Source organism: Camelus ferus, chromosome 1, assembly GCF_009834535.1.
Source record: "Camelus ferus isolate YT-003-E chromosome 1, BCGSAC_Cfer_1.0, whole genome shotgun sequence".
NCBI lineage: Eukaryota > Metazoa > Chordata > Mammalia > Artiodactyla > Camelidae > Camelus > Camelus ferus.
The window spans coordinates 59,879,188-59,905,334 of record NC_045696.1 but is presented as its reverse complement, the minus strand read 5'-3'; the positions used below and the strand labels follow the sequence as shown (position 1 = coordinate 59,905,334).

The 26,147-nt window shown below is 38.3% G+C and overlaps 1 protein-coding gene across 2 annotated transcripts; it reads right to left on the bottom strand.

Moving 5' to 3' along the window:
* Positions 1-330: 330 nt before the first annotated feature.
* UMPS (uridine monophosphate synthetase) lies at positions 331-25,958 on the bottom strand. 2 transcript variants are annotated; one of them, XM_006189843.2, is made up of 6 exons: positions 25,749-25,958; positions 10,970-11,123; positions 8,402-9,073; positions 6,821-6,996; positions 5,156-5,270; positions 331-1,470 (listed from the first exon to the last, which is right to left on the bottom strand). In XM_006189843.2, exons 1-6 carry the CDS (start codon positions 25,902-25,904, stop codon positions 1,301-1,303), a joined length of 1,443 nt encoding a protein of 480 aa, XP_006189905.2. In that variant the 5' UTR covers positions 25,905-25,958; the 3' UTR covers positions 331-1,300. The 2 variants fall into 2 exon arrangements, with proteins under 2 accessions (XP_006189905.2, XP_032336710.1); XM_032480819.1 differs by lacking the exon at positions 25,749-25,958 and adding an exon at positions 15,205-15,328.
* Positions 25,959-26,147: the final 189 nt, after the last annotated feature.

Here is a 26,147-nt window from a genome sequence, read left to right as displayed (position 1 = left end):
AGCACCTAGTTGAAGTAAGAGGTTTCTATCTGAGTCATGAAAGCTGAAGAGTAGGGCAAGCAGGGTGGGAACAGCTGTCATGAGGAAGTGGCAAGTGTCATCCTCGGATACCTGCCACTGCCTGCAGGCGTGATGGAGCTGAGAAGGAAAGGCAGATTATGAGTGTGCTGGTGGAGTCTGAACTGAGAGCCTTCCTTCAAATGCAACTGCCACCCTAGCCCTGCGCAAGACCCTCAGGGCCTTGAATGTGCAGTGGGGCCATTTCAAAATGATCCTCTGAGCCCACACCCTCCCCTCCCTCTAAGATACTTCCTCAGCAGATCAAAGAAATATGAAAATGGGGAACAGCTTTATTTGTACAGGGATCATCCAGAAACTCAGGAATTTCTAAGAGAAATTGCACCGGGGCCCAGAATGAGGGCTGCCCAACTGCCATGTGCACGAAGGCGGGGCCTGTGAGGGAAGGCAGATGCGCCCAGCCCAAAGTGGTTGCTACCTCTTGTCGCTGGTCTGCTTTCTCTTTACTTCTAAATGTGAGGCTGATATCCCTATCAACGATGGCTGGGAGAATCATGTAGGATCTTCAAGCAAATCTCCAAATGAACCTCTTACCACTGTTCCCTTCTAAATAAATGAAGGGGCAGCTGGTCCACTGGTAATAGAAAAAAGGCAAAAGAAAGCAATGACTGGGGCCGACAACACCTGCCTCGGGGAAGAGATGAGTCAACAGCCCTGCCTGTTGAAATGAAGGCCGGGCACTGGCTTCAGGGGCTCAGCTACCGTCATCACCTGCCCCTCCCCTCCCCTCCCCCAGCTCCCTTGGGTGAGTGAGCAAAGGCAGTGCTGGGACCCAGCACCTTTTGGACACTTCGACCATCACTTTTAAGCAGAAGAGGAGGAGAACAGGAAATATCTAAACATTATTAGGGCATCAGAGACACCAAATAAAGGACACAAGAAATGCTGTACTGGTTTTAGCCTCTTGATGTCCTCAAATTTTTGTCCCATAGAAATTAAAAGAATCAAAAAGTCTGATACAGAGATGAGTGGATCTTCAAATATGGATTGCCTCACCAACATCAGTCTCAATAAAAGCCAGCCTGAAAACGAACTGAGCATAGCGACAGTGCAGTGATTACAGGTCACTATATCCCCATAGCCCGTGGTAATTCCGGAAGTCATTCCGACAGGACCAGTGGAAGACTCCAAGCAGTATTAAAGGTTGCTTATTATTTCAAGCCAGCAGCATCTCAGGAGACAATGTATCTTCAAGGCCTTCACAAAAATATGTCGGAGACACTCAAACAGCAAGTCTACTCAAATAAGCTTCCCAAGCAGCTTTTCTGTACATCTCAGCTGCTTCCAGACGATTTGGTGATGTTATTATGCCCCGGCCCACAATGATGATATCAGAACCTTGTTTGCCAATAACTTCCCGTGGGCTTCTGTACTGCTGGCCGAGATTATCACCTACAAAAACAAAAATGTTTAACAAAATACAGAGAATCAGAAAACCTGTCGCATGACTTTTCTGAAAAGGATCTCACCTGCTTTAAAGAGAAATATGCTCTTGCTCACCATGCCCCTTCTGCACACACAGCAAGTGAATAAAAGCAGAAGACTCCTTGGATTGGCCATAGATGTCCACCGTGGAGACATGCTAATCAACAGCTTTTCAGTGTCTAATTTTAGAGCATGTATAGTTCAACAGTATCAAAAAACAAATCTGTTGCCAAAAAAGGTTCACCACCAAATGAAATGCAATAAAAGTTTGTCTCATAATTGAAGACAATTTCAGTATACATCGTAATCACTGTGACATGCTGTTGGAAAAGTCTTCACAAGGCAGCTAACCTGACCATGACGACACATGTGAATCTTTCTGCCACAACCCTATCAGGTGCTTAGGTTATGTACAAATCCTAATCCTTAATTTCCGCTCTTCTGTTCTTTTAAAAAAAAATTTTGATGTATAATCGGTATGTTTCAGGTATACAAGATTGTGATTCAATACTGGTAGACAGTGTGAACTGATTACCACAGTAAGTCTAGTTAGCATACGTTACCTGGCTTAATCACAGGAAATTATTTTTTTCTATGATGTGAACTTTTAAAATTTACTCTTAGCATCTTTCAAATACGCAATACAGCAGTATTAACAAAGCCAGCGTGCGGTACGCTATGTCCCCATGACCTACTTTATTTACAACTGGAAGTTCGTGCCCTTTGACTCCCTTACCTATTCCAGCCAGTCCTATCCTATGACTTGGCAACAACCAATCTGTTTTCTGTACCTATGAGTTTACTTTTTTATTTTTAGATGTGCACAGATAAATGAGATTATATAGTATTTGTCTTCCTCTGTCTGACTTATTTCACTTAGCATAACAGCCTCATGGGCAGCCATTGCTGCAAATGGCAGGGTATCATTTTCTTAATGTCTGAATAATATTCCACTGTATATATACATAACACCTCTATTCATTCATCCATCAATGAACACTTAGGTTGTTTCCATATCTTGGCTATTGTAAATAATGCTGCAGTGAACGTGGGGGTGTTTTCAAGTTGGTGTTTTCTTTTTCTTTGGATAAATATCCAGAAGTAGAATTGCTGGATCATGTTAGCTTTAATTTTTTGAGGAACCTCCATACCATTTCCACACTGACTGCACCAATTTACATTCTCACCAGCAAAGCACAAGGCTTCCCTTTTCTCCATAACCTCACCCACACTTGCTATTTCTTATCTTTCTGATAGTGGGCATCCTTCTTTTGTTTCTGATCTTAGAGGAAAAGCTTTTGGCCTTTTCGGGATGATGCAAGCTATGGTCCTGTCATATATGGCCTTTATTACATTGAGGTAAGTTCCCTCTATAACTACTTTGTTGACAGTCTTTATCATAAAGGGAGGTTGAGTTTTGCCAAATGCTTTTTCTGCATCTGCTGAGTCTCTCTGTTCCTTCTTGTTCCCTTCCACTGTGTTTTGATGACTGTCTTTAGTGGCATGCTTAGGTTCCTTTATATTCTGTGTATCTACTACAGGATTTTGCTGTGTGGTTACCATGTGGCTTACTTGTATCCGTAACAGTCTGTTTTAAAGTGACAACAACTGAAGTTTGATTACTTTCTAAAGCTCTACATTTTTACTCCCTCCAAAAGGCTTCAGGTTTCTGATGTCATATTTTACATCTTTTAATCTTGTATATCCCTTAGCTAATTATTGTAGTTATATTTTTACTACTTTTATCTTTTAACCTTTTAAGTGGTTGATTTGCTACCTTTACCATATATTTAGCTTTCCAGTGAGATTTATTCTTTCTTTTGTTTTCTTGTTGCTAAATAGCACCCTTTCTTTTCAGCTTAAAGTCCCTTTAACATTTCTTGCGAAGCCACTTTAGTGATGATGGACTTCTTTAGCTTTTGCTGATCTGGAAAACTAATTCTCTCCTTTAATTCTGATGCTGGGCAAAGTTCTTTGTTCCAGACTTTCTCCTTTCAACACTTTGGCTCTATCATGCCGCTACCTCCCGGCCTGCCAAGTTTTTGCTGAAATACCTGCTGATAGTCTCGTGGGGGTTCCCTTTTATGTAACAAGCTGTTTTTCTCTTGCTGCTTTTAACATTATCTTTAACTTTTGACATTTATAATGTGCCTTGATATAGGGCTCTTTGGGTTCATCTCATATGTAACATTCTGGGCTTCCTGCATGTGGGTGTCCACTTCCTTCCCCCCAGGGTAGGGAAGTTTTCAGCCATTATTTCAGGAAATAAGTTTTCTGCCCCTTTCTCTCTCTCTTCTCCTTTTGCGACTCCTATAGTGAGAATGTCATTCCTGTTTGATGTGTACCTTAAGATCTTCACTTTTTTCATTCTCTTTTTTGCTGCTCTGATACCCCCTCTAGTGTATTTTTCAGTTATTGTATTCCTCATCGTTGACTTCTACTTAGTACGTATATTTTCTGTCTCTGTTGAAGTTGAGTTAAGGGAGCATCTTTAAGACCATTACTTTGAACTCTATTGGGTAAATTACTTATCTCCATTTCACTATAGGTTTTTCCTGAAGTTTCACCTTGTTCCTTTTTCCTTCATTTTGCTTGACTCTGTGTTGGTTTCTATGCATTTCTCCTGGTCTTGAAGGAAAGATGTAAGACTTGAACCGTGTTCAACCTTTTCCTGGCTCCTGGTCATTTCTCAAAACTTTTGACTGCCCATGCAGCCTTTGCTCCCAGTAAGAGCTCCCAGTAGTTGAGGGTATGCCAAGGCCCGTCAGTGTCCCAAAGGAGAGGGTCTCAGTCAGCACCTAGATTCACCCTGATTAGTTCAGACACTCAGGCAACAGCTTTTGAAGTATGCAAACACATACAGGCCTGTGGGACTGTAAGTGTAAGCCTTACTGGCCACGAGTGCCCTACCTGAAGGTGTCCCCTGAGTGGCAGTCAAAAAATTCAGTGTTACAGATGAATGCATAAGAAGCTTTTTTTCTAGGAGATAAAACAGCAAGTTCTAGTGAGACAAAGAGCATAAAGACGGTGTCTATCAATCACCTGACGTTCCCAGAGAACAGCTCTGTAAACCCTGGTGTGTGCCAAAACTGAAGCCTCAGGCCAAAGCTCCAGGACAAGCAAATGGGCCCCTCTGACAGAAAGAGTAGGAGTGGTAACCTGCCAAGAATTGTGTCTCATTGTTACAGTCCCATGGGACCGGCAAAGGCAAGCCTCCCGATGGCCACCTGGTGGCCTGGTGATCAAGGGGATTCCCCTGGGGCAGCAGCCACAAAAACTGGGGCATTACAGATTTGGAGGGCATTATGCCAAGTGAAACTATACAGAAAATATGACATTGCTTGTACATGGACTCTAAAAATGTAACAAACTAGTGAATATAACATAAAAGCAGCAGACTCAAAGATATAGAGAAACTATGTAAAAGTGTAGAAGCAGGAAATGTAGTGACAACATGGCAAATGTAGCCAATAAAGCAATCTAGAGAAACATACTTGAGAGGAATCTCAAAGAGCTCCTCCAAGTGGCAAGTGCCGGTAATACATACAGTGCCAGGCAATGGGACGTGTGATTTGCAGAAACGCAGGCAATAAAGCCTGCCTGCCTGCCTTCCTTCTTCCTCCCGCACTCCCTTACGCGCGCGCGCTCTTACCTCCTGCTTCTAACTGAACTCCTGGAGTCAAGTGAAGAAACTCAGGTTTCATGCTTACTCGGGAGCCAGAAATAAAGCCAATCACAAATTCAGAATGCTCTTCGGCCATTCTCACCTAAAGGGAACATCATAAACAGATAATAAAAAAGCAGTTAATCACACAGAATGTAAGAGAATTTACTATTTTATAGATGCCCTTTCTCATTTCATATTAAACTTATTATATTTAAGACAGGTAACCTTAGATATGAATTTACGTACTTGGTCCATTAAAGCCCTAAAGTAACTCCTCCTGTTCCTTTCCCTCATAATTACACACTAAAAAAATTAAAAATCCTTTACTATGTACATCTTAATTCTAAATGTTGCAGTTACTTTTTTGTAAAAATGCTTGGGGACCGACCATTTCCAAAAAGGATATGAGTAATACTCTAGAATACATTTATAATGGTATAAAACCACACTGAAGACTTACTGCTCATCTATCTACACATATATCTAAGGACAGCCACCATATAAAAAACAGCTCTGTTGTTACCAGCAAGCTAAAGAGATCTGACCTCTACTCCTTTCTCTCTTCTTTAACATTTGTCAGTAACTTGTGTCCACAATTTATTTCTCTACCATTACGATACAAGTTTCCCTAGATTGTCTGATTTTCTAAATTACTCTTCTCTGAGGCTCATGCTGTTCCACTCTTGCCACTAAGTACTACCACCTACCAACAAGCGATATATTGTCCTTGAGCCAGATCCAGAATGCCAAATACCAGCACTGACTCATGGACCTTCTGCTGTGAGAGCTGGGGAACCACAGACACGGTCAATTCAGGAGGGGGTTAAAACCTGGCCCTAGGACATGTTAAGTTCTTCACAGTTCCACAGACAGCCTTTGAAATAATATGAAAAAGTAAATTCCCATGTAAAATGTAAAATTCAATTAAAATAAAAAGTCCTATTACTTTCAAAATTAATAGTCTTTAAAATATCTGTAAAAGTAATCCATTCATCTTTCTAGGTGACTATCCAACAATGAAACTCAACCTGAGAAGAATGTGAAAAGGAGCTTTTGAACTAGGTGATTATCCATCTCTCATTTGTTCTGGTGTGCAGGGGTGGGAGCTGAGTACTAACATGTATGGTGTTATAAGAACTTTTAATAATGGGGAATTACTGGAGGAAACAATGTGTCTGGACTCTAGTTAAGAACTCTCCCATACAATGCCAATCAATACCAAAGACTTTAAGCCACTTCACGTGGACTGCTGTTAGGAGACTGTGCGTCTCTATGGGATTCCAGAGAGTCTAAGAAAGCGCATATCCGGGAATAAGAGCTTCAATTTCCGCTTATGGTGAGACGGACAAAACTCACCTATCCTAAAGGCCAGATAAGTATTGACAGATATTTGACCCAATATTTGTGTTTCAATGTCTCTCTCTTAGAGTACAATTCAAATCTTTTCAGTGTCCACTACAAGATATATAATGCTATTAACAGGGCACTCTAGGCAACTAGTATTAATAAACTAATACACTAATAGCAACTGATTTTTTTATTTTTGGTAGCGATTCCACAGACCCCAAATTAAGATACTTTCCTCCCCTGTAACATGTAGCATCACCGCCCCAGCCCTCTCCACCCCAGTACCCCTCCTCTTTCACTTACTGCTTCTTTAGTGTAGTCCCCAGTGGCCAAGGAGCCAGCAGAGCTCATTTCTGCAATGAGCAAGCATGCCCGATGCAGGGGCAAGCCAACTCCTTGCAGGCCTTTCACAACTCCTGAGCCTGGCACCACGTGAGCATTTACTAGATCTGCCCAGGAAACTATTTTAAAGATACCACCTAAGAAAAAGGAGGGGAAAAGATACTTGTCAATTTGCAAATAAAAACCTTTAACTTTTTATCCAACTAATTAACCAACTACAATATGGAAATAATCTCCTAGTAACATGCTAATGAAAGAGTGCAACAGTCCAAGAATTTTAGTGATTCTCAGTGGACCTATGTGTGAAAATTTATCTATCTACCTGGTTAGCTAGCTGAGAGATCATAAGGAGAAGAAAACTGATTAGGACTGTTTTTCCTTGCAGGCTGACATTTGTGACCACCAATAAAATCTATGAAACTGGAAAGGTATGCCACTGAAGACAGGGGTTTGCTGAGGTCAAAGATATCAACATTCTGAAATTCCTCTGAAGATGACAAACTTTCTTTCTGTAGGAATCTCTCAGCAACTTTACCATCTCACATCTTCTACTTGTTCCTCAGGTCTCTTTAGTTCTTCACGTTTCAACAGGCAATTGCACTCATTTTAAAAGCAGACAACAATAACCTTAGATGTTTGAAAAAATCTATATGCATACCTATAGAAATTCTGTATAACTCACTCAACAGTCAATATCATAAGCACATGAAGAAAGTCAATTACAGAAAAATCTACCCTAAAGAAATAGTTTAAGAATACATACACATTAAAGAAAAACTGTCATCTGAAAAGACGCTTGTAACAGTTAAATTACATAAAATGTCTGATGTAAGGTTAAGTGAAAAAGCACAGGACACAAACAATAATACAGAAATTTGCATAAAAGATTAGGTAAAGAATTAATTAAGCAGTTTTTTCAACTAACATATGCTCTACCTGGAGTTCCTATTTAACATAACATTTTTAAAAAAGGATGTATATCAACAGATCTCTTTCTGCTAAAAATAATCTTACAACTTTATACTACTTTTTAATTGCTTCCTGTATCTACAATTCTCATTCTTCAAATATTCAGAACTCATTGTGTTCTGCCAGGGCCAACATCTGTCATTTCTTCCTTCCTAGAACCCATGTCCCTTTCTCCTGGCATCAGCATACCCATTTTCTTTAAGGGAACTACCCTTGACTAAATCTTGGTTCAAGAAGCTTACATAAACTTAATAGCCTCACATTATCCGGGGTGAGGCTTGTTGCCCAGGTGAGCTAATAAAGGTATTCTATACCACAGAGCAGAGTGAGTGGATTGGAGAAGGCTTGAGGAGAATGCCTACCTGAGAAAGAAGTCAAGAGAGAAGAAGGCAGAGCTGAGACTTGGCGAGAAAGCAAGACCAAAAGACATCACTTGAGCTCCCAGATCCAACCATGCTTGACAGGCTGCTCTATGGCTGGGCTATCAGTGATGTGAGCCAATACATTTTCTTTTATTCTTCAGCAACTTTAAGCTGGATTTCTTATTCTTGCAGGTTCCTGAATAATACTTACCTTCATACTGCTTTTTCACTGTGCTTCCTATATCTGCAAATTTCCGGTCTTCAAATATTAAGAACTCATGGCATTTTGCCAGAGTGGTTAACTCCTTCATCACATCCAGAGTAAAATCATTCAGAATATCTACATGAGTCTTGAGCATGCAGATGCTGGGTCCTAAAGCATCTGCTAGCTGCAACAGCTCACTGGACTCTGCAGTATCAGCAGACAGACACAGATTGGTCTCCTTCTTCTGCATAAGCCTCAGAAGCTTCGATGCAACTGGGTGGATCCCGGGCAGCTCTGCACGTGCACCAAAGCTTAGTTCCTTGGGTGCTTTCTTTACAGAATGGAGAGAACCATTATGATTAGTTACCACAAAAACATTCTCCTGAATAAATCTCTTCACTCTCTCGACCATCTCAGCATCAACTTTTTCCTGTTGCTCAAGAATCTCCAGCACTTTGGACAATGTACACACTGAGTGGAGACAAATCCCATGCGCCTGCAGTTTGTCCCTGCCTCCTTGCTCTCTGTCCAGCAGCACTACGGCATCAGTGACCTTCAAGCCCTCCTTCTGAAGAACCTCAACAGTTTCCAAAACACTAGATCCGCTGGTAACAACATCTTCAATGATTAGACAGGTTTCTCCAGGATTAATACACCCTTCTACAAGACGCTTAGTACCTAGAAAAGAAAAAATTACACTGATTCCATTTTAAAATTATATCTTTCAGCCAATTCAAGATGTATCTTGCAGTATAAGTTTGGCATGTATTAATGAAGAGGTGGATGATCTAATCATATTTTCTGATACTCTACTTTGATTTCTGATAAATCTTCGTTGTGCTATGATTACTGTCTTGTTCAGTGTCTCCATTTCAAAACTGTCAAAGCTACAATACAGCAAATTTAAAGTAAAACTAGCAAATTATTTAACAGTGTAAATAAATACCACTTAATGTGTTTATGATCAAAATATCAAATATGGGGTTTCTTAAGGGAAGACCACCTAGATCAACGCAAGTTATGAAATAAAGCATAGCCCACTATCACCAATGAAAGCATGCTTCTTTCCATTAACAAGCAATTTCATTATTCAAGATCAAACGACTGGCCTTGTGAGAACATAAATTCAGGAGTGAAAATGTTTAAAAACCACTCAGATCAGTCACTGTAACTTTATGAATTATATAATGTAGTGTGACTAGATACACTTTCCCACTCCAACCCCCTACTACAGACCATTTTCAGATGATCTACAAACTAAATAACTCAGGATGTGGACTCCTGTTTTCAGAGACTCAGTTTTATATCTTCTACTGCCAAATTTGCTTTTTTAAACAGAAATAGAATTAGTGGGCATTTTGCCCACTCTTGGAGCCTTTTCACAGGTACCACCTTTGCCCTGTCCCATCCCTTTCCCTTTAAATCCTTTCCTTCCCTGGAAGAACTGGCAAGTTTAACTGAATCAGCTTAGACCAGAACTTAGAACTGTATTTATAGGTATATTTAACAATTAATGATCTTATTCTAAGATCTTAACATTTTTGAAGACATACAATACAGAAATAGAAATAAGTTTCCTTATGGCAGGGATTCATATAAACACTGTGCCACTAAGCAGCAAAAATATTTTTCTAATTTTTTATAATAGATAATACCAAACAAAAATGGACAAAACAGAATAACAAACCCCCACAAATACAACACCTTGCCAGTTAACAACTCATGGGCAATCTTGTTTCTGCTATAACTCCACTCCCACCATCCTCCAGTAATTTTTATTTATTCATTTATTTTTATTTTGGGGGCAGAGGTAATGTAACTAGGATTATTTAATTATTACTTTTAGTGGATGTACCACACCAGGGATTGAACCCAGGACCTTACGCATGCTAAGTACGCACTCTACCACTGAGCTATACCCTCCTCCCTGCCCCTGTTATTTTTAGAAGCAAATTCCAGACATATGATTTCATCATAAAAAATTTTAGAATACAACTGTAAAAAGAACTCTTTTCAAAAAAAAAAAGTAACAAAATAGTATCACACCAACATAAAACAACACATAAAACCCCAGTAATTCCCTAACATCATCAAATAGGAAATCATTTCCAGTATTTTTAGGTTGGAGTATTTTAGTTTTAAAGCAGCCTACATGTTTAAAACAACTATCTGGTAACCTTTTGCCACAGACCCATGAAAAAAAAAATCTCCATTTGTAATTTCATGTGACATTTATACTGCTTTAAGAAAATGATTTTTCTTCATGCATTTCTATTCATGCAGTTTAAATATAAATACACTAGGAAAGCAAGTGCTCTTAGAACATTCTGCTGATCAGGGAAGTGCTGGTGAAAATGCTGGGTTTCATAAATTTGGTGCACAAAAAAGCACTTTTTTCATTACTTAATTAATACGAAGCAATTTCACCCCAGACTCTAAAGGAAAGGAAGGTGTAATTTATAACAGTTAACAAATTCCACAAGCCATAATAACTTAAAGGACCTGTGAAGAATATTCAAGTCTATGAACATGAGTGCCTAGAAGAAGAAAAGATTCTAGAATTATTTACTTTACCATAATCCTTTGTTTCTTTCCTTCTAATAAGCATTGGAATTTGATTGGTTGAACAAATAACGGTAGCCAATGGTAAAGCTGTATAAGGTACTCCACACACAGTATCAAAATTGATCCCTGCATTTTGGGCAGTTTGGAATAAAATTTCTGCAACCTGTGGGGGGAGAAAAAAAGAACACATACAGGATCTACTATTATTATTATTTTAATTGATATATAAATAACTTAACATAAATACAATAATAACCCAGCAGGGTACAGCCTCAAACCTGATCAGAAAGATATAAAAGCTTTTGGTTAAATTACCCTCTCTGCAAATCCCAGTTTACAAATTTAAATATAAAAGCAGAAGAATAAACCTATTCTCTAGACTCAGGGCTGCTCTGAGGGCAACATGGAATGTGTTAGAAAAGGCTATGATGTTGACCCTGAAAGACTAAGTATGACCCCCAGGCTTCACAGTCTCCCTTACTAATTCATTATGCTTTGAGTGTCTAAATCTTTGTATCACCTTGCTAGTTTTACTTTCTTGAACAAGTCTTCAATTAAGAAGTTTCAGAAGGAACATTTCTGAACTCATTCTACAAGGCCACCATCACCTTGATACCAAAACCAGACAAAGATATCACAAGAAAAGAAAATTAGAGGTCAATTCACTGATGACCACAGATGCAAAAATCCTTAACAAAATACTAGCAAACCGACTCCAACAATACATTAAAAGGATCGTACACCATGATCAAGTGGGATTTATTCCAGGGATGCAAGGATTTTTCAATATCCACAAGTCATTCATTGTGATACACCACATTAAAGAATAAAAACCATATGATCATCTCAGTAGATTCACAAAAAGCTTTCGATAAAAATTCAACACCCATTTATGATAAAAACTCTCCAGAAAGTGGGCATAGAAGGACCATAACTCAACATAATAAAAGCCACATATGACAAACCCACAGTTAACGTTGTGAAAAGCTGAAAGCATTCTCTCTAAGATCAGGAACAAAAGGATGCCCACACTCTCACCACTTTTATTCAACATAATTTTGGAAGCCCTAGCCACAACAATCAGACAAGAAAAAGAAATAAAAAGAATCCAAATTAGAAAGAAGCAAACCTGTCACTGTTCACAGATGATAGGATACTATACGTAGAAAACCCTAAAGATGTCACCAGAAAACTACTAAAACTCATTAATGAATTTGGTAAAGTTGCAGGATACAAAATTAATATACATCATTTTTATACACCAACAATGAGATATCAGAAAGAGAAATTAAGGAAACAATCCCAGTTACCACTGCATGTATCAAAAAGAATAAAGTACCTAGGAATAAACCTACCTAAGGAGGCAAGAGACCTGTACACTGAAAACTAAAAGATGCTGATGAAAGAAATTGAAGATGATACCGTGTTCTTAGATCATAAGAATCTATACTGCTAAAATGACAATACTACTCAAGGCAATCTACAGATTCAATGCCATCCCTATCAAAATACCAGTGGCATTTTCCACAAAATTAGAACAAATAATTTTAAAATTTGTTTGGAAACACACACAAAAAAACCCAGCCTGGAGAAAAAACAGAGTTGGAAGAATCAGGAAGAATCATGATCCCTGATTTCAGACTATACACTACAAAGCTACAGCAATCAAAACACTATGGTACTGGCACAAAAACAGACACACAGATCAATGGGACAAGACAGACAGCCCAGAAATAAACCCATGCACTTATGGTCAATTAATCTACAACAAGGAAGGCAAGAATATACAATGGAGAAAAGACAGTCTCCTCAGGAGTGATGCTGGGAAAACTGGACAGCTCCATGTAAAAGAATGAAATTAGAACATTCTCTAACACCATATACAAAAATAAACTCAAAATGGATTAAAGACCTGAATATAAGACCAGATACTATAGAACTTCTAGAGGAAAACATAGGCAGAATACATTTTGACATAAACTGCAACAATACGTTTTTGGATCCTTCTCCTAGATTAATGGAAATAAAAACAAAAATAAACAAATGGGACTTAATTAAACTTAAAAGCACTTCCACAGCAAAGGAAATCACTGACAAAACAAAAAGACAAACTACGGACTGGAAAAATTATCTGCAAACAATACTACTGACAAGGGATTAATTTCTAAAATAAACAAACAGCTCATACAGCTTAGTATGAAAAAAACAACCCAATCAAAAAATGGGCGAGAGTAAACAGACATTTTTCCAAAGAAGACATACAGATGGCCAACAGGCACATGTAACAATGCTCAACATCACTAATCATCAGGGAAATGAAAATCAAAACTACAATGAAGTACACCTCACACCAGTCAGAATGGCCATCATTAAAAAGTATATAAATAATAAATGCTGGAGAGGGTGTGGAGAAAAAGGAACCCTCCCATACACTGGTGGGGATGTAAATTGGTGTAGCCACTATGGCGAACAGTATGGAGGCTTCTTAAAATACTAAAAATAGAGTTACCATATGACCCTGCACTCCTGCTCTTTGCCATATATTCAGAGAAGACTCTAATTCAAAACAATTCATGCACCCCAATGTTCAAAGCAGCATTACTTACAATAGCCAAGACATAGAAGCAACCTAAGTATCAATCAACAGTTGAACAGATAAAGATATGGTATTTATAGACACAGTGGAATATTACTCAGCCATTAAAAAGAATGAAATAATGCCATCTGCAGCAATATGAATGGGCATAGAGATTATCATTATTAAGTGAAGTAAGTCAGACAAAGACAAATATCATGTGATATCACTTATATGTGGAATCTAAAAAAATGATACACATGAACTTACAAAACAAAAACAGACTCACAGACATAGAAAACAAACTTACGGTTACCAAAGGGGAAAGCAGTGATCAGGGAGTGATAAATTAGGAGTTTGGGATTAACATATACACATTACCATATATAAAACAGATACCAAGGACCTACTATATACAACACAGGGAACTATACTCAGTATCTTATAATAACCTATAATGGAAAAGTATATGAAAAGGAATATATACATACATATATATAAAGCTGAATCTCTGCTGTACACCTAAAACTAACACAACATTGTAAATTAACTATACTTCAATTTAAAAAAGTTTCCAAGAGAAATTAAGAAAACAATTGCATTTACAATTGCATCAAAAAAAATAAAATACCTACAAATAAATTTAACCAAGGAAGTGAAAGACCTGTAAACTAAAAACTATTAAGACACTGATTAAAAGAAAAAAAAGATGACATAAGTAAATGGAAGGATATTCCCTGCTCATGTATTGGAAGAATTAATTGTTATAGCAAACAATCCTAAAATTTGTAGGGAACCTCAAAAGACCGTGGATAGCCAAAACAATCTTGAGGAAGAAGTATCAAGCTGGTGACATCAAACGCCATTATTATAAACTATATCACAAAGTTATAGTATCAAAACAGTATGGTATTGGTTCCAGTCAAGATGGCAGAGTGGAGGACCACAAGCTTGCCTCTCCTAGCGACTACAACAAAACCACAACTGAATGCTAAACAACCAGCGAAAAATGACTGGAACCTAGCAAAAAAGATCTTCTGCAACTGGAAATATAAAGAGAGAACCACAACAGGATGGTAGGAGGGGCGTGTTCATGATATAACTGGGCCCCATAACCTCCAGGTGGGCGAACCACAAGCTGAAGATTTGTTAAGTCGCAGAGGCCCTCCCACAGGAGTGAGAGCTCTAAGCTCCACGTCAGGCTCCCCAGCTTGGGTCCCAGCATTGGGAAGAGAAGGAGACCCCAGGACATCTGGTTTTGAAGGCCAGCGGGGCTTGGCTCTGGGAGCCTCACAGGACTGGGGGAAACAGAGACTCCATTTGCTTGAGAAGCGTACATGGAAACTCACGTGCACCAGGTCCAAGGGCAGAGGCAGTGATTTCATAGGAACATGGGCCAGACCTGCCTGCTGGATTTGGAGGGTCTCCTGGGGATGTGGGGGATGGCTGTGGCTCACTCAGGGGACATAAAAGTTTGTGGCAGAGTGTTAACCTACATGAACTTTCTTGGAGGGTGACATCTTGATTGGATCATTAGTACCAAGACCTAGCCCCACCCAACAGCCTGTAGGGAAGCTTCAGGCCAAACAACATACAGGGTAGGAACAAGGCCCCACTCATCAGCAGACTCCCTAAGCCACAAAAGGCCTCTAGACACAGCTCTACCCACCAGAGGTCCAGGACCAAGCTTCACCCAGCAGTGGACAGGCACTGGCTCCTCTTGCCAGGAAATCTGCATAAGCCTCTAGTTCAGCCTCATCCACCAGGGGCAGATACTAGAAATAAGAAAACAATAATCCCAAAGTCTGTGGAAGGAATCCACAAACACATAGAAAGATAGACAATATGAGGCAGCAAAGGAATATTTCCCAGGCCAAAGCACAAGATAAAATCCCAGAAGAAGAAATAAGTGATGAGGAGATAGGCAATTTATCTGAGAAGGAGTGTAAAGTAATGATGGCCAAGATGTTCAGAGACCTCAAGAGGAGTATAGATGCACAGAGTGAAGTTTTTAGCAAAGAGTTGGAAAATATAAAGAATACCCAAACAGAGTTGAAGAATAAAATCACTGAAATGAACACTACACTAGAAGGAACCAAGAATAGAATAAATGAGGCAGAAGAATGGATCAGTGAGCTAGAAGACAGATTAGTGGAAGACAGATTACTTCAGAACAGAAAAAAGAATAAAAAGGAATGAGGATAGTTTAAGAGAACTCTGGGACAACATGAAGTGTTCTAATATTTGCATTATAGGGGTCCCAGAAAGAGGAGAGAGAAAGAACCTGAAAAAATTTTTGGAGAGCTAATCACTGAAAACTTCCCCAACTTGGGAAAGGAAACAGCCACCCAAGTCCAGGAAGCACAGAGAGTTCCACACAGGATCAACTCAAAAAGGAACACACCAAGGCACACAGTCATCAAACTGACAAAAACTAAGGATAAGGAGAAAATATTAAAATTAGCAAGAGAAAAGCAATGAATAACATACAAGGGAACTCCCATAAGGTTATCAGCTGACTTTTCAGCAGAAGCTATACAGGCCAGAAGGGAGTGGCACAATATATTTAAAGTGATGCAAAGAGGAAACTTACAACCAAGAATACTCTATCCAGCAAGGCTCTTGTTCAGACTTGATGCAGAAAAAGGCTTCACAGATAAACAAAAGCTAAAAGATTTCAGCACCACCAAACCAGCTTTACAACAAATGTTAAAGGAACTTCTCTAGTTATCAAACCAGAAGAAAAGAGAACAAAAAGAAGAAAGAGGAAAAAAAAAAGAGAGAGAGAGAGAGAGAAAAAAAACAAGAGAGAGAGAGACCTACAAAAAATTGCTTTGGCTGTTCAAGGTCTTTTGTGTTTCTTATAAATTTTGGAATTGTTTGCTCTACTTCTGTGAGGAATGTCGTGAGTATTTTGAAGAGGGTTGCGTTGGATCTGTGGATTGCTTTGGGTAGTTTGGCCATTTTGATAGTATAGGTTCTTCCAATCCAAGAGCACAAGAAATCTTTCCATTTCTTTGTGTCATTTCGGTTTTCAGAGTATAGGTAACCTCCTTGGTTAAGTTTATTTCTAGGTATTTTGTTGTTTCTGATGTAATGGAAATGCCTCTGCCAGTTATAAAGTTTTGGTTTTTGAAGTAACAAAAAGGTGAATGAAGGGCTGCAAATGACAAAAATATCCTTCTTTCTTATAGGTGAGCTGTATTTCAATACATGTATATGTATGTGTGTGTGTATACATGCTGTATCTTCATGTGCACTTAGGATGCTCCCATATCTTGGCAATTATAAATCATGTTGCTGTTAATAGTAGGGTGTATGTATCTTCTTGAATTAATTCTTATCTTGTGGTTGGCATTATTCCTTTGATAACTATGTAAGTTTAAAAACCTAAAGCTCTAAACGTTCTTAGAGACAATGAACAGTACATATATGTAAATTTAAAAATATATGTGCAATAAAAAAAAAATCTGTCAAGCCATGAAAGACATAGAAGAAACTTAAAAGTTTTTCATATTACTAAATGAAAGAAGCCAGTTTAAGAAGGCTACAAACTGTACGATTCCAACCATATGACATTCTGGAAAAGACACAGCTACAGAAACAATAAAATATTGTGGCTTCCAGGGGTCTGGGGAAAGGGAGGGAGGGAGGAATGAATAGATGGAGCACAAGGGATTTTTAGAGCAATAAAGTTATTCTATATGATAGTATACTGATGGTGGCTGCATGTCATTATGCGTTTGTCAAAACCTGTAGAACGTACAACATCAAGAGTGAACCCTAATGTAAACTATGGACTTTGGTCGATAATAATATGCCCACGTTGGTTCATCGATTGTACCAAATACGCCACACTGATGAGGGATGTTGAGGGTAGGGGAGTATGTATGTGTGGGTGGGGAGGGCTATTTTCTGCTCAATTCTGTTGTGAACCTGAAACTGCTCTAAAAGAATAAAGTCTATTACAAAAAAATCAGTATGGTATTAGCATTAAAAATAGACTCATAGGTCAACAGAACAAAACAGAAAGCACAGAAATAAACCTAAGCATTATTGTTCCATTAATTTACAACAAAGGAGCCAGGGATATACCAAGGGGAAAGGACAGTCTCTTCAACAAAGTGGTTTTGGGAAAACTAGACCTCTGTCTTACACCACACACAAAAATTAACTCAAAAATGGACTAAAGACGTGAATATAAAACCTGAAACCATAAAACTCCTAGAAGAAAACAGGTGGTAGGCTCCTTGACATCAGTCTTAGCAATGAGTTTTTGGATTTGACACCAAAAGGAAAGACAACAAAAATGGGGATGTAAGAAGATCCTGAACTCACCTTCTCTTGTGGACACAATAAATCTACAACTACTTATAGAACAATCCCCTCTGAAAAGAACTTGAGAACTAGCTGAACAGCTACTTGACAACAACAGATACAAGGGCACATAGAGATGGGTGGGAGACTTAGAGTTGCAGTCTTGCCAAAAACCCCATCCTGCTGCAGCAACCCATAACCAGGCAGGCCCTCACAAATATGGAATTTCTCCATGAGGAGCGAGGGGTTTGTGCTCCATATCAGTCACCCTAAGATTTGGGACCTGCACCAGAGAGATGAACACTCAAAACACCTGGCTTTGAAAACCAAAAGGTCTACACCCAGGAAAACCATATGCATGTAGGGAATGGAGACTTACTCTTAAATGGCTTGTGTGCAGACTCACTCACCCTGGGACCCAGCTTTTAAAAGAAGCAGTTTGAAAAAAGTCTAGACCATACATGAAGTAGAATCACTTGCTAACCTTAAAGTGTCTACTAGAGACACAAAAGCTTGTTAGGCCTCTCTCCAGGTATGTAGGCACTGGCAGGTACCATTTTCACACTTTTATTTTAACCTGCTAGCACCTGCTCCTCTCTGAGAGCCACTGTCCCAGCCCGACCAGAGGGGGCAGGTGACCACCTCCACATGCTGCTGCTACAGCCTGGTCCCCAGCACTGCTCCTGCAGCCACACCAGAGATGTGGACACATGCCAGAGCCAGTGGGCACACAGCTCAAAAAGGGGACAACACTCAGGTACTGTGTTCTGGTGGCCTGGGGGTTTATATTTTTGGGTCCCATAGGTTTGAAACAATCAAAGAGACAGTTTGAGATACAATACATGAACCAGGGCAACATTAAACAGTAAGGTTCATTTTCTACACAGGACCACCCTTTCAAGACAGGAAGAGATAACTGTAACACTTAACACATAGAAACAAACACAGAGTCAAGCAAAAGGAGGAAACAGACATGTGTTCCAAACAAAGGTAAAAAATAAAATTCCAGTGAAAAAACCTTAATGAAACAGAGATAAGTAATTAACCTGACAAATAATTCGAAGCAATGGTCATAAAACTTGGGAAAAACATAGATGAACACAGAACTTCAACAAAGAGATAGAAATATAAGAATATACCAAAGAGAAATCACAGAGCTGAAAAATACAATAACTAAACTGAAAAATACACTAGAGAGGTTTGATAGCAGACTAGATGAAGCAGAAGAAAAGACTGGTGATCTGGAAAATAGGGCAGTGGAATTCATCCAGAGTAGCAATAAACAAAACAAAACACCAGAATTTTAAAAAGTGAAAATAGCCTAGGGAACCTAGCAGATAATATCGAGCAGAATAACATTCACATTATAAAGTACAGGGGGTCCCAGAAGAAGAGAGAAAAAAAGTTGGGGTGGGGAGAAAACTTGTTTTAAGAAATAATGATTGAAAACTTCCCTAACTAGGGGATGGATGTGGACATCCAGATCCAGGAAGTTCAGTGTTCCAAACAAAATAAATTCAAAGAGACCTCAACCAAGACACATTATAATTTAACATGTCAAAAATTAAAGACATGGAGAGAATCTTAAAAGCAGCATGAGAAAAACAACTTGTTATGAACATGAGAATCTGCCCTCCCCACACTCCCCCGTAAGACTTGCAACAGATTTCTCAGCAGAAACTTTGCAGGCCAGAAGGAAGTGGCATCATATATTCAAAGTGCTCAAAGGAAAGCACTTCCAACCAAGAATACTCTAGACCAGAAGGACTTAATATATACAGAACATTCCATCCAAAAGCAGCAGAATACACATTCTTCTCAACTGTACATGGAACATTCTCCAGGATAGATCACATTCTAGACCACAAAACAAGTCAACAAATTTAAGACTGAAATCATATCAAATATCATTTCTGACCACAATGGCATGATACTAGAAATCAATTTTACACACACACACAGAATGGGAAAAATCACAAATATGTGAATATTAAATATGCTCTTGAACAACCAATGAATCAATGAAGAAATTAAAGGAGAAATTTTTAAAAATATCTTGAGACAAATAAAAATGGAAAGAAATCATACCAAAATCTATAGGATGCAGCAAAGTAGTTCTAAAAGTCTATAGTGATATAAGCCTACCTAAAGAAACAAGAAAAATCTCAAATAAACAACCCAACTTTATACCTAAAGGAATTAGAGAAAGAACAAATGAAGCCCAAGTTAGTAGAAAGAAGGAGATAATAAGGATCAGAGTGGAAATAAGTGAAAAGAGACCAAAAAGATGATTTAAAAAAATAATGAAACTAAGAGCTGATTCTCTGAAAAGACAAACAAAATTGACAATCCTTTACTAGACTCACCAAGAAAAAAAGAGAGGGCTCAAACAAAATCTGAAATGAAAAAGGAAATTAACACTGAAACCAAAGAAATAACAAAGGATCATAAGAGATTACTATAAAGAATTACACATCAACAAACTGGATAATCTGTAAGAAATGCATAAATTCCTAGAAATATACAGTCTTCCAAGTCTGATCATGAAAAAATAGAAAATCTGAATAAACCAATTACTAGTAAAAAGAATGAATCAGTAATAATAATTTTTAAAAGCCTGCAACAAACAAAAGTCCAGGACCAGATGGCTTTACTGGTAAATTCTACTAAACATTCAAAAAAGATTTTAATGCCTATTATTCCCAAACTGTTCCAAAAAACTGAAGAGGAAGGAATCTTCCCAAACTCATTTTACAAGGCCAGCATTACACTGATACAAAAACCAGATAAGGACACAACAACAACAACAAAAAGTGGAGGCCAACAATTCCTAATGAATTGAGATGCACAAATCCTCAATAAAATATTAGCAAAACAAATTCAACAATACATTAAAAGGACAATAAGCCATGATCAAGTGGGATTTATCCCAGGGATGCAAGGATGGTTCAACATTCACAAATCAATGAAGTTGATACACCACATTAACAAAACAAAGGATAAAAATCATATGATCATCTCAACAGATGCAGAAAAAGCATTAAACACAACGTCCATTTATGATAAAGACTCTCAACAGAGTGGGTAGAGATGGAGCGTATCTCAACATAATAAAGGTCATATATGACAGGCCCACAGCTAACCATCATATCGAGTGGTGAAAGCTGACAACTTTTCTCTTGAGATCAGAAACAAGACAAAGATGCCTACTCTTGTCAGTTTTTACTCAACACAGTATTGGAAGCCCTAGTCAAAGCAATTAGGCAGGAAAAAGAAATAAAAGGCATGCAAATTAGAAAGGAAGAAGTAACAAGTGGATGACATGATTTTATATTTAGAAAACCATAAAGACTCCACTAAAAATTGTTAGAAGTAACAAACAATCTTCAGTAAAATTGCAAAATACAAAATCAATATACAAAAATATACCCCCAAAATTGTATTGTTATATACTAAAAACAAACTATCAGAAAGAGAAATTAAGAAAACAATGCCAAATATAACTGCAACAAAAAGAACAAAATACCTAAGAATAAATTTAACCAAGAAGGTGAAACACCTGTACACTAAAAACTATAGGACACAATGAAAAAAACTGAAGATGATCACAAATAAATGAAAGACATTCCATACTCAGGTTTCTAAAGAATACTATTAAAATGATCATACTACCTAAAGCAATCTGCAGATTCAATGCAATCCCTATCAAAATTCCAATGGCATTTTTCACAGAAATAGAACAAACAATCCTAAAATTTGTATGGAACCACAAAAGATCCCAAATAGCCAAAGCAATTTTGAGAAAGAGTAAAGCTGGAGGTGGGGAGGGTATAGCTCAGTGGCAGAATGCACGCTTAGCATCCACAAGGCCTTGGGTTCAATCCCAACTCCCTCCATTAAAATAAATAAATGAATAAGCCTAATTAACTCTCCACCCCAAAAAATTAAAAATAAAAATAAAAATAAATTTTTTAAGCTAGAGGCACCACACTGATTTCAAACTATATTACAAAGCCACAATAATCAAAACAGTATGACTCTGACATAAAAAAATAGACAAACAGATCACTGGAACAGAATAGAGTCTAAAAATAAGCCCAAGTACATATGTTCAATTAGTTTATGACAAAGGAGCCAAGAATAGATAATGGGAAAGGACAGTCTCTTCTATAGTGTTGGTAAAACTGGACCACTATCTTACACCACATACACACAAAAATGAAATAAAACTCCTAGAATAAAACATAGGTAGTAAGCTCCTTGACATCACTCTTGGGTGATATTTCTTTGGATCTGACTTCAAAGGCAATGGCAACAAAAGCAAAACTAAACAAATGGGACTACATGAAACTTAGAAGTTCCCACACAGCAAAGGAAACCATCAACAAAAAAGGCAATCTTCTGAACTGCAGAAGATACTTGCAAATCATACATCTGATAAGGGGCTAGTATCCAAAAATACATAAAGAATTCATACAGCTCAATAACAAAAAGCAATCTGATTGAAAAATGGGTAGAGGATCTGAATAGACGTTTTTCCTCAGAATTTGTACAAATGACTGAAAAGTATATGAAAAGATGCTCAGTATCACCAGGTCTTCAGGGAAATGAAAATCAAAACCACAATGAGGTATCACCTCACACCTGTTGGAATGACTATTATCAAAAGAATAAGAAATAAGAAGTGTTGGTGAGGATGTGAATAAAAGGGAATCCTTGTACAGTGGTGGTAGGAATCTGTTTTTTTGGAGGGAAGGTAATTAGGTTTAGTTATTTATTTTTTGGAAGAGGTACTGGGGATTGAACTCAGGACCTTGTGCATGCTAAGCATGCACTCTACCACTTGAGCTATACCTTCCCCTCGGCAGGAATCTTAATAGTATGGCGGTTACTCAATTAAAAACAGAACTCCCACATGATATAGCAATTTCACTTCTGGATATTTATCCAAAGAAAACAAAAACTATCTTGAAAGGATATCTGCACTCCCATGTTCACTGCAGCATTATTTACAATAGCTAAGATATGGAAACAACCTGTGTCCACTGAAGAACAAATGGATTAAAAAAAAAATTCAGTACACACACACACATATACACAAATGGAGTATTATTCAGCCATGATAAAGAATGAAACCTTGCCTTTTGTGCAACACAGATGGACTTTGAGAGCATTACACTAACTGAAATAAGTCAGATGGAGATAAATACTGCATAATCTCACTTATATGTGGAATCTCATAAAAACAAACTAACATACAAACAAAAAGAAGCACACAGAGAAAGAGAACAAATACAGGTGGACAAAATGGGTGAAGACAGTCAAAAGGTACAAACTTCCAGTGATAAAATTAAAAAGTCATGGGTATGGAATACACAGCAAGGTGACTATAGTTAATAATAGTTTTGTGTATTTGAAAGTTGCAGAGAGATCTTGAAAGTTCTCATCACAAGTAAAAATTTGTACTATGAACAGAGGTATGTTAACTAGATCTACTATGCTGATCATTACACAGTATATACAAATATTGAGTCATTTTGTTGTACACCTGAAACTAATATAATGCTGTATGTCAGTTTTTAAAAAGGAAGAATATACACCAAAGTGTTTTTCATTAAGTTCTCATGCAGAGCCTATTGTAGGAAGTACTGGTTTATAATATCATTTCCACATAAACCATCACATTTTAATTCTATAATGGATACTCCCACCCAACACCATCTTATTTCAAAATGAAAGAAAAGCAAAGAGTTGCTTAGTGAACTAAATCAGAGGTCTTTAAAATATTTTGCTCCTGTACTTCTAAAGAGTTGAAAAACTTATGAGTATTTTTAAGCTACAAAAGATGTAATTTCTAGACTAGTGAAAAAATTAACATATTATCCTAAAACTGCTACTTGACTCTTTTAAGTGAATACAATGGAATCCAAATGCTATACTGATTTGATTGATACTCAACGTCTCCATTAAAATAAAAAAAAAAAAACACACAAAAATGTTGTACTATCAAAGTTGTAAAAATTTACATTTTTTGGAACTCATATTTTCATCCCATTGTTTCCACAGAATTTTATCCTAATATAATATATATTTAATGCTGGAAAAACTTTTACGGATCATTCTGATACTTCTCCACAACAAAAAGGCATGTAAACTGAACTTTAAAATTGTAAATTAAAAAGTTTTCCATGATCTAAGTCTCTAAGTGTTAAAAATTCTGTTACCATTATAATTGTTATGAGTATAAAATTAATTAAAACATAATCTACAAATTTTGACAGAATCAAAAATCAGATTCTTTTGGAAATGTACTTCTTAGAGAGATGAATGGTACCTCACCCTAGCAATTAATTTATGTATCTACTGCAACGACTATTACTGCTAGGAGGTTAAGAGTTTGGTATAAATTCTGTTGCTTTTTTGGGGGTGCAAGTATTAAGAAACCCTATTTGCTGAAGTAAGAAGATATGGAAGGAGTTCTGTTATAGCCAGGTCTCTTGGTGTTTTTAACTCCTTCCAAATTAACTACCAAAAATCACACACAGACAAACACACACACACACACACACACACACACCCCCTAAGATCTAGAATCACAAAATAATTTTTAGAGGGTAAGGTATAGCTCAGTGGTAAAGTGCACGCTTAGTATGCCCGAGGTCCTGGGTTCAACCCCCAGTACCTCCATTAAATAAATAAATAAACCTAATTACTCCCCTAAATTTTTTTAAATCAAAAAATAAAAATAAAATAATAATTTTTAGTCATCTGTCAACTCATCACTTCTTCAAAAAATAAACCAATTTTTCAGTGGAAGATTCCCTAGTCATTCACTTTCTCAGCACTGATGAGGTGCACCAAAGCAAGATTTTGGATGGTGAGAATAGCTTAATCCCCTTCAACTAGTGCTTCAGTCCTTTTCTTAATAACCTCACACAGTGGGGTTCGCAAAAGGTGAACGAAACAAAAACCTTTAGTGGTGGAGAAAATTTACATATGTCTTCTAGATAGAACTTCTGTGATAATGGAAATGCTCTATATCTGCACTGTCCAATAAGGTAGCCATAGTCACATATGACTTTAAATTTAAAAACTCATAATGCTCAATATTCACATGCGGCTAGTAGCAACTCTATTACAAGACAGCACATTTAGACCCTCCTACTTACTGTGTGGTCTCTGCAGTTTTGGCTGGCAGCTTGTTAAAAAGACCCTGCCTCACATCTACTCAGATTACGCATTTTAACAAAACTCCAGGTAATTCATACATACTCAGTCTGAGAAGCACTATGCTAGAAACCTCTAATTTGTAGAAAAGTTCTTTCTTTTATTCACCAAAAAGTCGCCAAGAAATGCCCACCATCTGGCTTTCATAAAGTCTGAGAAGCACTATGCCAAAAACCTCCAATTTGTAGTTTTTTTCTTTTATTTATCGGAAGAAGTCTCCATGAAATACTCACCTTCTGGCCTTAATTTTTGCTCCCGGCCACACAGCACAAAATCAAATCCCCCTTTCCAAGCAATAGCCCTTTCGCGTATTTGAGCAGCTTCTAAATCTCACCTCACCCACCTTTCTCTTTCTTCCCCAGGTCTAATTTTCTCGAGGTTAAATATGCGGAACTCCTTCAACCACTTCCTGTGCAAGCCAAAGCCCCGAGCCCGGTTTCTCAGCTTTTGCAAGGCACGTGTCAAAGGAGGCAAGTCAAAGGGCAGGCTGCCCTCTAGGTCCTCAAGAGCCTAACAGTTCCCGGTCTCCGGGCTTCGCAAACCGAGTACCCCAGGCCCACCCGCCTCCTTTGCTCTTTTGCTCTCACCCACAGCCCAACTCCTGGCACCTCCAACTCCCGCTCCCCATTCCGGCCACCCAACCTCTTCTTCCCTTTCCCGGGCTGGCACCTGACTAAGAAGACGCGGTCGAGACACAATTCCCCGCAGGTCGATGTAGACCGGGGAAGAGAGCCCGCTCTTCAGCACGAAGTTCCCAAACTTGAAAGCCTGCACATCGTAAAGGCCCGTTACCAACGACGTTAAAGCTGCTTCAGCGGCCGCCATGCTCCGACGCTCACGGTTCTCTCCAAACTCCAAAGTGCGGCTGGCCTGCGCCGTCCGATGACGTCACATCAAAAGTCCCGCCTCTTCCGCCCCTTTTCTGACAGCTGCGCCGGCGCAATTCGCGCCGCTCCGGGTCCCAAGCAGCGAGGGTGGAGGGTTTCAGGTTGGGTCCCGGGTGGCGGTAGCGAACCTCACCTCGGTGCTGCATTTAGGGGAGATCGCTGGATTTTGAAGCCCCGTATA

Coding starts and splice junctions, on each gene's coding strand:
- UMPS (XM_006189843.2), bottom strand. CDS start 25,904: ATGGCGGCCGCTGAAGCAGCTTTAACGTCGTTGGTAACGGGCCTTTAC. Junction 6,997..8,401: donor AGTGAAAAAGCAGTATGAAG/GTAAGTATTATT, acceptor CCTTTTTCTTAG/GTGGTATCTTTAAAATAGTT. Junction 5,271..6,820: donor GGGACTACACTAAAGAAGCA/GTAAGTGAAAGA, acceptor TGTTCCCTTTAG/GTGAGAATGGCCGAAGAGCA.